The 16,941-nt window shown below is 42.9% G+C and overlaps 1 protein-coding gene and 1 long non-coding RNA gene across 5 annotated transcripts in view; one reads left to right on the plus strand and one right to left on the minus strand.

Moving 5' to 3' along the window:
- Window positions 1–16,941, minus strand: part of CACNA2D4 (calcium voltage-gated channel auxiliary subunit alpha2delta 4) — a 164,864-nt gene that overhangs the window by 86,823 nt on the left and 61,100 nt on the right. For all 3 annotated transcript variants that reach the window (XM_053406533.1, XM_053406532.1, XM_053406531.1), the window contains exons 22-25: window positions 16,109–16,206; window positions 13,661–13,754; window positions 12,706–12,801; window positions 3,204–3,331 (exon numbers count right to left, since the gene is read on the minus strand). In XM_053406533.1, coding sequence (XP_053262508.1) covers window positions 3,204–3,331; window positions 12,706–12,801; window positions 13,661–13,754; window positions 16,109–16,206 — 416 coding nt within the window. The remainder of the gene's footprint in view (window positions 1–3,203; window positions 3,332–12,705; window positions 12,802–13,660; window positions 13,755–16,108; window positions 16,207–16,941) is intronic.
- LOC128422474 (uncharacterized) overlaps window positions 1–16,941 on the plus strand; it is a 31,626-nt gene that overhangs the window by 11,476 nt on the left and 3,209 nt on the right. Inside the window, exons 2-3 of one of the 2 annotated variants that reach the window (XR_008332509.1) lie at window positions 3,461–3,566; window positions 5,756–6,840. This is a non-coding gene — a long non-coding RNA (uncharacterized LOC128422474). Of the gene's footprint in view, window positions 1–3,460; window positions 3,567–5,755; window positions 6,841–16,941 lie in introns of those variants that run through there. The other variant, XR_008332508.1, reaches the window with a different exon arrangement.

The raw sequence follows: 16,941 nt of genomic DNA on the forward strand, positions 1-16,941 counted from the left end.
TTTCTTTGCTCAACTGCTGTCTTCTCTACCCACCCACCCTCCCACTACAATGCCAAAAAAAGCTTTGCAGCTAAAGCATTGTGCATTGTGATGACAGTGCCTGAATGCAGAAGAGGGTTGAGCAAAAGTACATAGTGGTTTCCAGACCACATAGATTCCCCCCATTCTTTTGTGGTAGTTGTCATTGCTGTTCATTGACATCATCTATTCCTCCCCGCCCTCCACAGAAGTGATTCCATGAGAACACTTTCTGAAACTTTACTTTGCACTAAAACAGTGAACCCTGAAGTCAGAAAAAGCATTGGCTGATGAATATGCCCCTCCAACTACAGGTGTTTTCATTCAGTGATAACCAGACCCGGAAGGAGAAAGGGAAGAGGAGAGGCTTTCTACTGGCAACTTCCCATGTATAACCTTGGAGCAAACACATGTCAAATCTTTAACTGATTGATACACTGGAATGTGTAGTTCCTCTTCACAAAGCTGAGAGTCCCCCCTTGTATTCTTCCATTACCTTAGTGTAATTTTGACTCACCTGCTGTGTGATTAATGAAAGCATATGGCACAAATTTCCCTCAGAGCTCTTCTGCACTGGGCTAATTTTGGCTGCCTTAAAGTACCCTTCTGTATGTCATTTTTCATGGTGAGCGAATCCTGCATCACTACACCGCTGCGGCAAAAGGGTGAGATTTGATGATGACCAACACAGCCTTCATTTAGCAAGTGAGATGAAATGTACACCACCCAGCTTGTGAGCAAAATAATGAAAGCCCCATTCTCATCAAAACAAAGTAATAACCTCATCTCATCTCTGCAACATGCTGACAGCTATTCAAATTATTGCAATGATTAATAGGTCTGACCACCTGTCTGACATGCATACAAGTGTTCTCATGGGGGTAGGATAGTGCTGACTGCCCCCACCTTTTTGGTGTCCAACCTTCATGAGTTCCAAGGGTGTCTCTGCTCTGAGGCCTCAGTACATATAACAGAACATTCATCAACATCCTAAGCGCAATCTGCTCTTCCTTGTTTTTGTTGCAGGTTGCACTGTTGAAACCTACAAATGTAGATCCCTGTGCTGGCAGGACTTTAGAATATATGGAGGTTAAGGGGCAGCAACAAGTCAGTCTCCCATCAACAAGACATTGTTAGAGATGCATGAGCTGCAAAAAGAACTCAATCCTTATACCAGATTAATGTACACAAAGCACTCCACTGCCGCCACCTTCCCTGCCCATCCCTGGACCCATAAACTTTACAGGAGAAGTGGGGTGGAAACTGATGTGAACATTGTCATTTGCCCATGAGGGGTGTCTGGAAGCGTAGTTCTAGTCCAGGCACCCCCAAACTCTACCCTCCAGATGTTTTGGGACTACAATTCCCATCATCCCTGACCACTAGCCCTGTTAGCTAGTTGTAGTCCCAAAACATCTGGAGGGCTGAGTTTGGGGGTGCCTGTTCTACTCCATTGTCTGTGTGACAAATGGATGCTTGGAGTGTCCATGCTACCACCTCTGCCACTGTTCCCTGTCCTTCCACCCAGGTAAGGTTTGTGTTGGGCTTGGGCAGGAAAAGATGGCCAGTGTTTGAGGGTTGGGTCATGCAGTCCTTATTCATAATCTGTTAGTGGGCGACATCAAGCGGGACCTCGCCCTGCCTGACCTACTTATGAGGAAGCAACAAAGGTGTTCACTTTTGTAAACACCCTTATTCAAGTCCACACAACATCCTTTGTTTGCACAAGGCTATAAATCCTTCACAAATACCTAAACTCCAGCTTTGCCTTTAAGTTATCCCCTCTTGCCCCTCTCTTTGAGATGCCTTCAATTGTCCCAAGACAGTAGCATCCTGAAGGCATTCAAATAATGAACAAAGGGGGGGGGACTTTATGCAGTCCTGTCAGGAGCCACCTATGCTCCTGCACCTTGAGCCTGACAAGAATGGAAGCACAAGGAGGCAACACACTCTGAAAGACAGACCTTGGTGCTCGTACGTTTTGGCTCCCAAACACCAAAAACCTTCAGGTTTTCGAACATTTTTCAGAAGCCAGACGTCTGACAGGGCTTCCGCTTGAGTGCAGGAAGCTACTGCAGCCAATTGGAAGCCACACCTTGGTTTTCAAACGTTTCGGAAGTCGAACGGACTTCCGGAACAAATTCTGTTCGAGAACCAAGGTACGACTGTACCTGCCAAAACGCCATCACCAGAGGCACGGTACCCTTCGGCAGCCAAGGCCACCTCCCTCTTAGTCCTACTCAGTAGGGGGTAAGCACTAACATATGCTCTGGATAAGGGCCCATCTCAGCTCCAGGCAGAGATGGGGCATGATACTTACTGATGCAATAGCTCTGTGAAGACATTTCCCTTGCTGAACCCAGTTGAGGCCTTCTTCTTCAGAACCTGCACCTACTGCTTAGAACCGACTGGACCACTCCTTGGCTTGTCCCATACTCCTTCCTCAGAACCTGAGACTCCTTGCTCTGTCAGTAACTGTTCCTGCTGCTTCCTACACCACTCAGAATTTCACAGCTAGAAGTATCCCTGCATTTGATTTATGCAGATTCCTTTGAAGGTCTGCATAGAGTTAGTGCACTTTCCCCCCATACTTTCTGGTTATATGAATTGGACCAAACAGACATATAATTGTATATATATAGGCCCTATGTACGCTTTCAGATAAACATATATGAGTTGGGTGTGGGGCTTACCACTGTGGTACCCATCACAGGTTCAGTATACATCGCTGAAAAGTTTTAAAAAGCCATTGAGACTTTTTTACTCATTCCTTTGCATCATTAACAGAGGGAATAAAACATTCAGAAAAGATTTGTGGGCTTTTCCTGTGTTTTATAGCCATCTCAGCAGTTATTTTAAAACAACATTTCAAGTTCCAGGTCTTCCAGGTGACCACAAAAAAGAGAGCTAGAGCTGAATATTTATATACACTATTAACTTTGGATCCAACCTTGTGTGCTCTAGGAGTAAATCCCATTGGTAACAATGGCCAATTAAAATATGTTTGAATGGCTACAAAAACAAAAGGACTGTGCCTCCAGTGTGTGCTTGCTGTTTTTCTGCTGGTGGGCTAAAGCAAGGGTTGAAAATATCCTAATTTTCTACTCATTCACTTGAGCTAAGAAGCTGCCTACTGACTGATTTGGCTTCAATTGTATTACAACACATGAATTACGCAGAGTTACCTGAAGGGTCTTCAAAAGGAATGCTATAAATGAAGCTTCCTGGGGGATGTTCAGCTGCTCGGCGGTACCAAAGTGGGAAGTGGTCCATGGTGAAGATGCTCTCCTTATCTTCACGGGTCAAGAACTTCCTGGAAGAAGAAAAGCAAAGCATCTCTTTTTTCCCCTCATCTGAAAGGCCTACTATTGTACTTCAGAATGTTTTTCAGAGCATTATGAACATATTTTTAAAAATTTTATCCAGTTCTCATCTTCCACAGCCCATTAAACTACATCAAATGCAGCTGTTTTTAACCAAATAAAAACCAGCAGGCCAGCAGCACAAGCGAGAGGACTGGCAGAGCAAGCAAGCAAGCAAGAGGACAGGTAGGTGACGCAAGTGGGCCTTCCTATATCCTCCCTATCATTGCTGCCACCACCACCACCCACCTGCCAGCTTCCTTGTTGTTTGCATGCATGCACAACAGGGCCAAGGAAGCCCAGGGTCCAAGTGAGTGAGTGGGGTTGAGAGTTGGCAAGGGGATAGGTGGGGTTAGTGAGCAATGCAGACAAGGGCAGCAGCCCTGTGTGTGTGTGTGTGTGTGTGTGTGTGTGTGTATGACTTTTCTTTGACAAGTGGGGTCAAACAAATGTTGGCAACAGTGAAGAAAGTGAACCAAACTTCTGTATCAGTCTTCAACAACTCCACATTCCAGGTAGTACTGAAGGAAGACAGAATGTGAATTGTCATGTGCTGTTTCAGAGCCCTTCCTCCTTTAATTTAGTGACAAAATCAATGTTTTTACTCTTACAGTTTTTTGAATCAATGCTACCCACAACTGGAATCACCAAGGAAAGAGAGAAACCATGCACTTTAGGCAATACACAGGAGTCAAAATGACCCTGCAAAATTCTGTTAAAAGTTATTAGTTACTTGTCATACCTACAGGTGAGCTTAGCCTAGGACCTGTCCTCTTCATTTTGTGCAAGCAATTGAAATTACAAAACATGTCTAATTTAGGCCCATTCATTTTAATTGATAATAGACAAATCACTCACATCCCTTTACATTACCACAAATTGCATTGAGGTCAATAGAATTCTACAGATTTAAAAACCCTTTACAAACCTGAAGGAGGAGAGGGGTTGTTGTTTTTGAAATAAAGCAAAACTATCTATTTCCCCCTCCCCCCCCACCCATTCCTATTATTTTGTGCAAAACTCACCAATCCAACCTTTAGGGTCACTGAGACCCCAAGTGCATCTGCCAGTGTTTACAAGCAACCTATACCCCCACTTCAGCAAGTGGCCAGATTTAATGGCAACTTTCAGTCAATATCTTTGCAAAATGTGTTGTTAAAGGTTGCTCTCAACACTTCCAGGACACAGTGTCACTGGCCTCCTTCAAAATAATCAATGTAGTCCTCAGATTTTATTATCTGCTTCAATGCTGAACTACCAATGTGAGAAACAAGGTTGCCTTGTGCACAGCCTGTATAATAAGTTTACCAATACTCTCCCCAATGCTTTGTGCCATGTGAGAACATAGCAGTGGGTGAATTACTAGCACCTTTCAAACGAAGATTCCCAATGAGACAGTATATGCCTTCCAAACTCACTAACTGGAATATAATTTTGGCTGTGCTGCAATGGGCACAACAGGGTCAGAAGAACTACACCCAGTTTATTCACCCAAGTTTCAGCAATACATGCCTGGTTGGCTCCCTCATCCTTGATCAAACCATGAATGAACATAGTCTTATTAAGTAACAGCACCACCTGGTCAGATGGCTTGGCAAGAGAGCAACCAGATAGAGAGAGGGTCATAAGAGGAGATGGCCTGCAAACATCCATATCCACTTCTTCACATATGACTTGCCCTCTACCCAGTGCTGTATCTCCTACTGACCATAATCACAGGGATATAGGGGAACCCTTATTATATTTTCCTCTGTTCTGTCCACTCAAACATCCTGCATGCTTCCATTTTTCTTATTCTGTTGGCTGATCTCCCCACCTCGTTTAATCCTCAATTTGTTAGGGTTAGCTGATGACTCTGTTCAGTGGAGCCACTTCCCTACAAACCTTTACATATGGTAAGTGGCCCTTTGCTGTCCTCTCCCTTTAGCTGTTCCTTGGGTCCATTCGACTAACATGAGGTATGATATTGCTGATGATGAATTGAAACAGTGATTTCCACTTTCACAGTTTAGTCTCTTAAGGGTAATGGACCCAGCTCAGTGGTAGAGCATCGGCTCTGCAAGCACAAGGTCCCAGGTTCAATTCCTGGCATCTCCAGGTAGATGTGGGAATGTCACGACTGGAAACCCTGCCAGTCAGTGTAGTCAGTACTGAGCTAGATGGACCAATCATCTGACTCGGTATAAGGCAGCTTCCTATGTTCCTAATGCATTTGCCCTATGCACAGTTACCTGGGAATAAGCCTCCCTTAAACAACATGTGGTTATTTCTGGGTAAACATGCATAGGATTGCCCTGCTAGCCTTTTATGCTACACTAGCTCCTATTCATCTTCTGTTACTGTTTTCACCACACTGCCTCCCCTTCCACCCCCAGAAACAGCATGCCTAATGAGCCACCGCAACTATAACAGGAGTAGCTACAGGGTGAAACAAACCACATCGACGATGTATGTCATGTCTTGCTTTAAAGGACCCTGAAGCATTTTTTTAAAAAACACACCAAACAAACTGTATACTGGTACAAGTGTGACTTTATCACCCATTACAGAACCACTGCAGAGAGGTACAGAGCTATTCTTTTACAGCTCACAGCTACACTATGCAAACACTTTAGGACATATAAATTGTGCCTACCTGGGGAGATTTAGAGAGGGACACGTTAAGCTCTCAGGCAGGTCTTTGGCTGTGTAAAAAGGTTTATTTCCACATTTTCCCCATAAAGAGCCCTCTGCTATTTTAAAAGCACACAAAGCAATCAAGAAAGGAGATTGGAACAAAATGTCCAAAACATTTTGCTTCAGTAAAATGCTGATATGTGAACATATAGCAGAAACTCTTTTATCAAATACTGAGTTACAAAAGCTGTTGGGTATCCAGGATACTAATGTTTATTATATGCATTGAAGTTCCAATTATCTGTACCTCCGGCTGTCTGAGAGTTCCTCCAGATGACCTGTTTATTGAGCATTCATCCTGATTTGCTTGCACAAAGCTTACACAAAGGTTAAACTATGTCCAGTCTTTATTGAGCATTTGTTATGAGGAGGTCACATGACAATTAGCATTCATTTTGAATTCATTCTGATTTGTCTCCATTGTCATTCTATATATTTCCATTAATATTTCATTTATCCCACACACTTTAGTGCATTTTCCTCATTGCAAAAAAGTAATTTTATTAAAAAGTAGATTTGTTGCACCATTGCATCAGAGCACTTTAATTGCACAAACCTAAATCTCTGGTATGCACTTAAATCTCTCTTACAAAATATTGACAGTGATTTGTATGTTTGTAAGCCCTTGAAAAGATAATGACTTGAATGCTAAGCATGTATATTTGAGGACAGTATTCCATATTTAGAACACAATGGAAAAGGTCCTGTCTCTGACAGCCAACCCACCCAGCTTCTGAAAGTAGGGAACCCTGAGAAGGGCTTCAGCTGCAATCAGGAAACAGTATTTCATGGAAGAGGTTACCACATCCTTTTTTTAAAAAAAGTGGTGATGCCAAAGAATAAACCTGGGACCTTCTGAATGCAAAGTGTGTGTTCTATTACTGAGTTTTGATCTGATACTTGGATCCCAGGCCTTTTAGGAGTACACACACACACACCAACATTAGATGGCCTACATGGAACATCATCTCAGTTTCAGATGGTGCAATTAACTCAGGCTTGACAAGTACATTGATTATTGCACCAACTTGGGAGCCTTAGAAGAAGAACATGCTTAATAGGACAAAACTAATAGTTTCAGTCTTGCAATTCACAGTACCAAGCACCTGATATTTCTTTGAGTGTTACCTGTTTCCAGAATGAACAGAAATCGGACATTAATGATTCTGTAATACTCACTCTGCTTTTCCATGCGGGATCAGATTATACAATGGATCCTTATTAAACATCACATTAGCAAATATCTTACTAGGTAGTATGGTGCACATTAAACTTTGGCCCAAAGGAGGTGGTAGTATCAAGAGTGCCTCCCTGTGACTCATGTGCAACATATTTTAAAGATAAAATTGCTTACATCTGCTTGGCCCTTGACTCGACTATTAGATGAGTCCCAAGAGGAGTCCAAAACACTGTCCAGTCCTGCTGTGTTGGATGAGTTAATAAGGCTGTGGACAAAGTGCTTGGTTTGGTGTGGGACACCACCTATATTCTTGCCCCTCATGGAGAATAAAAAGTAAGAGGAAGGGACAACTGGCTGGGCTAGGGAGGTGATTACTGCCTCCTTGAGAGAGTGGTCTCTGCCTGCTAAAAGGAAGCAGTGGTAGGTCTTAGGAAACCCTTCCTGGATTCAGAAAACCTAAGTAATTACTACCAGACTAATTTCCTCTTCTTGGGCAAGGTCCTTGAGTGGCTGCAGGACAGAACCAGGCTCTCTTGGATGACCTGCATGACCTCTGTTGGGAGAGACAGGGAGAGTGTGTCCCCGTTAATTCTCTTTGAATTCTCAGAGACTTTTGATACCACAGACCATCGTATTCTTCTGGAGCAGCTGACTGAGTTCAGAGTGGGCAGCTCTACTTGCGATGTTTCCAGTCCTACTTGGATGATTATTTTCAGAGGGTGGTGTTGGGGGAATATTGTTTGGTCCCGTGCAGCCTTTAGTGCAGAGTTCACCAAGGTTCAAGGTTCACTTCTATATGAAACCACTGAGTGGGATTATCCAGAATTTTGCAGTACGATAGCTATTTCTGTCTGAGGACCATCAACACAGCAAATTTCCCTAATCCAAAAAAACAAACCAGCACGTAGGCAGTTGTGCACACTGGGATGCAATGTGGTGCAGGGCAGGCTGAAGTTTGGCTAGAGTCTGCTGCATATAGGAGACACATGGGGATGCACATGAGTTTCCACATTATTAGATGTGGTCCGTTGTTCTCTGCCTACTGCTGGTGCAGTAATTCTTATTTCTGCATTTAGATTGTGCCCACCCAGCAACAGCCCAAGCAAGTGGATTAGACTAAAAGTAAAGCTTTTTTGGAAAATGGTAAACCTAGCAAAAATAAAATAAAATAAAACCAACCACTGCATATATCTCATTTGGTACTAGACCTCAGTCTACCAGAATCTAAGCCCCTTGGGCTGAAAGTCCAAATTGTAATACTTTTGCCCCACCAGATGGAGCTGTTGTCCGCACCAAAACAGCCGGGTTGTTCACGTGCAATGTGTAAAGGGTAAGAATGCAGACAAGATGATTAGTTGTTTTTCAGTTCAACAGGGCTGAATTGGAGTTAAGCCTGACACACACAGACAAAACCAAAGCATGGAGGTTGCATCAAGTGCTGCTTTGCAGAGCATGCTCCACTGTACAAGACATTTGTAAATTCTTGCAGTGTAGATGTGTAGATTTTTCGCCTCACCATTGGTAACCATTGCCCAAAAGCAAGCCATTGAAATGGGAGCAGTGGAAACTCCTTGTATCCACCTGGCAAATAGATAAATGCAAACTGATTGCCACAAAGGAGTACCCTCCATGCAGTTGCATTCTGAGTGGCAAGCACACTGCTTATTCAGGTTCCATTTATCTACACATACACATGCCCTAGAGAGATAACATAATTAATCACCCTGCTAGATCAGACCAATAGCCCATCTAGACCAGCTTCCTGCTCTCATAGTGGCCTAACAGATGCCTAGAAGCAAGACCTTAGTGTAACAGCACTTTCCTCCTGTGGGTTCCAGGAATTGGTTTTCAGAAGCATACTGCCATGGACCATGCAGGCAGAGCATAGCCATCCTGGCTAATTGCCATTTATAGCCTTATCCTCCATGAATATGTCTAAATAAAGTCTAACCCTCATTTCAAGCTATCCACGTTGCTGGCCATCACTGCCCACCTCCAGTGGGATTGAATTCTATAGGTTAACTATGTGCTGTGTCTTCCCACATTCAGCTTCAATGGATGGCTTTGAGTTCTAGTGTTATAAGAGGGAGAAAAATTGTTCACTTTCTCTGAAACATGCATAATTTTATATGCTTCTATCATGTTGCCTCTTACTCGCCTTTTCTCTAAACTAAAAAGTCCCAAGTGTTGTAATTTTTGCTCATGGAGATGTGCACTGCTGCCACATATGTGCCTCCTGAGCAGGTTCTTTCTTCTGATTTTTTAAAAAAACGTATCAGGATATTGAGCAAGGCCACTAAATTCCACGTGCATAAATTTAGAAGAGTAAAGGCACTGCAAAGAGGGACACCTCCTATCCCAGCCAGGATGTCTGGTCATTTCATGTGAGAGCAGCTGTAGCAATATCTGTTACCCGAGGCATCCGGTTACTAACAACTGCACCATGCATGTACTAACAGATATTGCCACAAGCAAGTGGAAGGGATCTGGTTATGAGAGTATCATAGCAGCAGCAGGTGTCACATGTTAGCTCAGGAAGGTAGTGTTACTCCAGACAATGGATGTAGCAAGAACACACTGAGAGGCTACACTGTGCATCCTTTCACTAAGGGAACAAGGCTGGCGATTTGAACCAACAGGTTGCCAATTATTTCCTTGTGGCCTTTGGCAAAACATTATTTGGGGGGGAAAGACTGATGCTGAAAATAAAGCATGCCTGGAAGACATGCTCTTGGACACAAAGACTCAGTTTCCCTTGTTCTCAGAGTCAAGTGCTCCCGTGGTCCCTATTCACCAGGTATAATACCTATTTTCTGCTTCCAAATCACTGCCCTTGTTTGCCCTGTGTTGCCTTTCAGAGTGGCCTTTAAAAGTATTTGTTAGCGGGCAGCATTGCAATTCTTCAAGCGTTAGCATCTTTCCCAGTGTATCTAGATGTGGGGACAGAGGCATCTTGACTCTAACCACGCCTGCATGTAAATGAGCACAGACAGCAATGTGTCTTGTAAACTACAGGGTGTCAATGACAACTGTATTTTTGAACTGTTAAGCAGGATACGTTGTAGGAGAAGGGAAAACCAGGTTCACATCCCTCTCCAGCTATGAAACTATGAAATGGGTAGCCCTGGACCAGTCACCATATTATAATAGTGTTAGCTGGGATCTTGGAGGCCATGTAGCCCAAACCCCTGCTCTGTGCAGGTTCTGAAATGGAAGATGCAAGTCACAGCTGACCACCTATAAGGCAACAACCTCGGGCAGCAGGATCCACAGGGGTCTCCAAGGAACGCATCACCTGCCACTGCAGCAGCAGTAGCAACAATAGCTGCAACACAATCCTTGGAGGCCAGATCTTATGCCTCCTCAGCAGCACTCCCACACCACCTCTACAGTGGCCTCTCAGTGAATAGGAGGCTCTGCTGGTCTCCTCTCACCCCTAGGAAGGAAACGTTGGGGGATGTCCTCTGGGTCTTCTGGGTTATGCACCCACCCAGTATAATTCAGAGCAGACCCCTTTTCCTCCCACGACTGCCTTTGATTCCCACTTCAAAAGTCTGCTAATATTGATTTACTTCCCCCCTTGTTTCTGGTGTAGATCTTCACTCACCCCATTTTCCCTGGCCAAGGTGTGTGTGCCATTTTGAGGTTCCTCTCAGGTGCCAAAATATCTTAGGCCAGCCCTGATGCAAGTACAGAGACACTGACAGATGGCCAGTCAACCTCTGCTTGAACACCCCCAGTGAAGGACGGTCCACCGCTACATGACACAATTTGTTCCAAAGTCATATACGGGTTTATCTTGCTTCCCTGCAATTTCCAGCATCTACCTATTAGTTCTAGTCCTGCCTTCCAAAGCAACGGAGAACAAGCCTGCTCCATCTTCCACGTGACAGTCCTTCAGATATTTGAAGAGAGTATCTATCCTGTCTCCCCTAATTCTTCCACTCTCCGGGCTAAACAGGACACAGTACACCAAACTATCGGCCTGACCATCTACTAAACTGGACACAGTACACCAGACTTATCAGTGCATCTCCCTTCACAGGGGTTTACACTTCACAGCTAACTTTACAGGGTTATTTCTAGGGTAAATAAGGGAGCAACCTCTTATGCTGCCTGGGATAGTAGGATAGAAATATAACAACAACAGGCAAGTATATCTCCCACACCCACACACATATCTGCTACTGCAGACTAAATAAAGACAGAAGTTGGAGGACCACCTTCAACAATGTGAAAAGACCTTTAAGCACTGACTTTTGGAGGGCAAAGTGGGATGTTACACATATACAGAGTGTCTTTATTTTTGTCTGTGAGATGACAGAAGGTATGCAGCTGTGTAGAGCAAAGATTAACATATAAAGTGCTGCTCTGAACAGAGGTAGACTCATCCTGGCGCTCTGAAATGGCTATGCTAACATAGCCTTGGCTTTGGATTGAGGGAGGAGCCACAAGTGTGGCTCTCATTTGCTCTCATTCCTCGCATTAGGGGAACCCACCCGTCTGGTGTTTTATTGTGGGTGTATTCTGCAACAATAGTGCATTAGTGCTGGATTTATTCTGCTTTCTTTTAATTGAGGGGCTATAGTACAACAAAAGTGGGACAAAAACTTCCCAGAACATTTGTGGTTTGAAAAGTTATGAGGTTTCAGCAGGAGGTTACAGGATATGCACTGACTGGGAATGAAGCAGTATTGACCGCCCCAAAACAGTTGAAACTTCAAACAGTATTAAAAGTGGAATTGTGTATGTCTGCACTGATAGCAACATGAGCACAAATAAACATGAATATGCAATAAAAAGAACATCTAGCGTAGCCCTAGGTAGGGATACCCATGTGAAAGCCCAACCATTGGTTGGATCAAGACAAGCGTGTTTGTCAGCCCACACAATTTCCTGTGCACTGCAGAGGGGGATGAGAAGGAGTCCTAATGTTTGAAACAGGCTTTGGGGCCAAGCAATAGCCAGCCCTGAATCAAAATAAAGCCTGAGCCTTTGGGGGACATTTACACATTTCAAAAGTGATCTCAGATTAGTCTGAAGGGGAAGGCAAGGGTTCCTGAGACTGGTTTTGTAATAAGTAAAATCAACAAACACGCAGCAAAGTGGGTTTTAGGTTGGCTCCTGATTTTCCAACCATCTGCTGCTAGATTCTCTAGATCAATGTATAATGTTTGCTGGTTTTATGCATCCTGAAATCAAACCCAAAAGCCATGTGGTAAGTCAATATAAGGAAACTATCAGTTTGTAAATTGATACCCTTTGGATTTCAGTATTTGCAAAAGATTAAGTAGCAGGGTTTCACAATGACAGAAGGAGTTGTTGAGAGGAAAGGAATGGTTATTATACTTCCTGTGCATTTGCTGAATGATCACTCCAAGTACATTCATTCTGATTTCAGTCGTCCTAAGCTACACTGAGGGGCAATGGAGGAGGAATGTTTCCGAGATATGCATCCGGAGGACTCACCTGTTAGAAAGTTTCTCAGTTCCAACATAGAGAGCACTCCTCATAAGACCAGCCCGAGTTCCCATAAAGGCCATATCCACCCCTCCTTCAGCCTCACTGTTGGATGTAGTTGCACAGAAAGAGAGAGACAAAGATATATAGCATTAGGTTTCTGCAGAACCAGTTCAATATACTTTGCACCAAACAACCTGAGGTTAGTGAGGCATAGAATACAGGCTTTGCATACAAAAGACCCTAGGTTCAGTTCCCACCATCTCCAGGAAGAGCTGGGAAAGGCTGTTCTCTGAAGGCCTGGAGAGTAGCTGCCAGTTAGTGCAGACAATACTGTGCTGGATGGACTCAGCATAAGGCAGTTTCCAATGTTCCTATGTGATAACCGCACACATGTCACCACCATCACCACTTTCCAGTGTTACAGAGGGTGATGAGATTCTATTCTTGGCCTGCGGAACTGCAGCCTTCATATTTTCTTTCTGTAAGAAATCATTCCCTATGAGGAAAGGCTAACTCTCCACCCCCATCATTCAGCCTGTTCACTGAGGTCCAGCCCCAAAGGCCTGTTGGCAGTTTCCTCATTCCAAGAAGTGAAGTTACAGAGAACCAGGCAGAGGGCCTTCTCAGTAGTGGCACCCGGCCTGTGGAATGTCCTCCCATCAAATGTCAAACAGATAAATAACTACATAATTTTCTGAAGACATCTGAAGGCAGCCCTGTATCGGGAAGTTTTTAATGTTTGATGTTTTGCTGTGCTTTTATTATGCTGGAAACTGCCCAGGGTGGCTGGGGCAACCCAGTCAGATAGGTGGGGTATAAGATAATAATAATAATAATAATAATAATAATAATAATAATAATAGGCCCCACATAGAGCACATTAAAGTAGTCTAGCCTGGATTCAGCAAGAACATGTTTAGATGTGGCAAAACCTGCCTTAAATTATGAAGCATGCACTTACTCAGACAGGTTGAGTGCTAATGTTGTCCAGTAGGCTTCCATGGGTGCTGTTACTACAGCATCAAACAGCACCTCTTGAACTAATTCTTCATCGCCTGGGCATGAGAGTGAAGAGAGAGAAAGGAGAAAGACCAAGTGCAAAGACTAAGTAAGGTTTTATGACGCTTTGAATACCTTATTTTGTTATATGTGTGTACATTTATCGACCCTAATGCATGGTTTGCATGCATGGTCTTTTCCTAATTTATTCTAGGATCTACGAATCTATATTTATTCACCATTTGTAGAATTTCGTACAAAGCACCCGCAAACTATCTCATATATTAACATTTCCCAAATAGAAAAATCTCTTTTTTCATATTAATGTTGGTACCCTAAACAAATTTGCTAAGAAGGAGCACTGATTTCTTTACGAAGATCTGCATCCAGATAAATATGTTTTGACCATCAGCCTTAATTAAAATTTTGATTTAAGAATCTATATTTTTTAAACCTGCAGTCTCTAGATACTGCTAAAATGCAAGTTTTTTTTCCTGAGGAGAGTAGCAAGTTGCAGAGTGTCTTCACCTCTCAGCAAGAGTGCTAATGCTCAGTTCTTTCCATTTCTCAATTTTCTAGTCTTAAGTTTAGTTACCTCTTTCTTTTTAAAATCTTTTTCAGTCACACAAAGTAAGTCACACAAAACAATACAATAAAATAAAAATAATTCAAATACGAGAAAGTAATGCAGTACAGCTAAAAGAGACTTATTTAGCTCTTCACATTTTGCAGCAATTTTTACAATCATCATGAAAATTCACCATCATTTTAATGAAAAATTCTCCTTAAAACACATTTTTATATGCAGTTTTGATTAACATAGACATTTTTGCAAACAATCTCCACTAATATAATGCATTTTATATTTTATTTTCACTAATATATTCATTTTTAATGCACACTTTCTCCCAATATATGCATGTTTAAAAACCGCAAGATTCTGTTAGCATATTAAGAAAGTATAAATTTGATAGATTTGGCTTTATAATTCTAATTTAGAATTCCACACCATCTAAAGTGTCCCTGTCTGGCTCAAACAAACAGGTGGCTTAACCCAGAGTAACTTTCTTCTTGTTAATGTGGCATATTTACCTCTCAAGTCCTTTATTCAAGCCTCTGGAGAGAGGTTTGCTCTCCAGAACACCCTTGCCTAGAAAAGGCGGGCTACTGGGCTGATAGGTTGAAGCTAGATGAAGAAATCATAACTTAGTGGTACAGGTTCTGTCTTCCATACAGAGGGTTCTGGGTTCAATCCCTGGCATCTCCAAGTAGGTCTACCTAAGACCCTGGAAACCCACTGCCAGTGAGCACACACAGTACTGAGTTAGATGGACCATTGGTCTGACTCAGTATGAGGCAGCTTCCTATGTTCCTATGAAGGAGGCAGATGTGACAGTGGGAGACAAAGGTTAAGTTAATACATAAAGAGAGACAGATACATTAATAGTTGCTAGCAATCAAAGTCATGATAGCCGAAAGCTCAACTTTCATTTTCAGTGAGCAGCATGCCTCTGACTAACCGAACAAAGCTGGGAGATTAATGAGAAGAGGTGGATGTCACCATCTGCCTAGGCATGGGCTGAACCTGCCAGTTCCAATTTGCAGTTAATTTGAAAACCAAGGCAGGGTCAGAATTAATTATGAGTAGGCAGTGGTGCCATGCTGATTACATCGTCAGCATACAGTGGGGGCACATAGACCTCACAGCATGTTGTACCCTGGACAGCAGGAATCCTCAGGTGAGACAGAAAAGGGGGGAATGTGGAAGAAGACGTCGCAGGACTGTGGCTCTCCATCATACAAGGATTTTGGATGTGGCACACAGGTTAAACATCTTGACTGCCCCAGTGCTTCATTCATGCTTAATGCTTTTGTACTCCACTTCTGCAATTATGGGATCTGACCTCTTTTGAATAGCGACAATGTCACACACAGATGAAGTAACTTGCTATCATACTTAGGGATGGTGGAGAAATTAATTTCATTTTGCATTTAAAAGCAAACCTACCTAATCAACGCATTCTGAAATAATACATGAACCATCCTTTAAAATTCACACTTTTGCAAATGTTGCAGTGCATTTCTCCAGTCACGAATACTGTAGCCATATACTGTAGTGTGCATAAAAATGCACTTATTAATAAAAATAATATACAAAAATGCATCATATTATGTAAACTTGCTTTGTAAAAGTGTATACTAAGGCAAAATTGCATACAAAAATGTGTTCCATAAGAATGTTTATGAATCTTCATGAGGACTTTTTAAAAAAATGCAAATCTGGAGACCTGAACTTAAGAGCGGAAAAACGAGAAACTGAGAGAAACCGAAATTGGCAGATTCTCCCATCCCTAATCATAATAAAGCTTCTCGTTAGGATGTATTCCAGGAGTAATATTTCAGAACTCACATTCCAGGTCAGCTTCTTCTCCTGTGAGAAAACGGATCACGGCTTCTAACTGACTCAGCTTCCTGTGATCTGGATCAATATCTGTAATGCAATAAATCCTAGAAAGAAAGAGACAAAAAATGTGATTCAGAAGTTCCTTTGGACAACTTTTCTGCACTCATAAGAGGTGTCCTGGCAAATCTGCATGCTTGGGATGGAGCTCAAACCTCAGTTGGAACAACTCCCATGATCTCTGATCTCCAGTATATACTTAAGAAATGAAGACAGTTGCCATGGCTAAGACCTGTCAGCTCCGGACCCAAATGTCCACTACTCACAGTAATGGAGACCCTAGGCCCTAGGGCATGGGTAGGCAAACTAAGGCTCAGGGGCTGGATTCGGCCCAATCGCCTTCTAAATCTGGCCCGCAGACGATCCAGGAATCAGAATGTTCTTACATGAGTAGAATGTGCCCTTTTATTTAAAATGCATCTTTGGGTTATTTGTGGGGCACAGGAATTTGTTCACATTTCCCCCCCAAAATCTAGTCGTCCCCCACAAGGTCTGAGTGACAGTGGACCAGCCCTCTGCTGAAAAAGTTTGCTGACCCCTGCCCTAGGGCATGTTCTGTGACTGAAAAATTGGTCCAGAAAGTAACATCAAAACCATCCTTTGCACCCATATCAGTGCATCAGGAACAAAGAAGGTTACTTGGTTTCTAGGTCTATGCACTTGCTCAAGATGCACCACTGCATAGATATCTGGAAGCAAAGACAAGACCTTGAATCAAATTGGTCCAAAAATATAGCTCCGCACTTCAGCTACAAATTATATCCATGCTAAGTGGGTGCAGT

The sequence above is a fragment of the Podarcis raffonei genome, chromosome 10, assembly GCF_027172205.1.
Source record: "Podarcis raffonei isolate rPodRaf1 chromosome 10, rPodRaf1.pri, whole genome shotgun sequence".
In the NCBI taxonomy this organism is placed as follows: domain Eukaryota; kingdom Metazoa; phylum Chordata; class Lepidosauria; order Squamata; family Lacertidae; genus Podarcis; species Podarcis raffonei.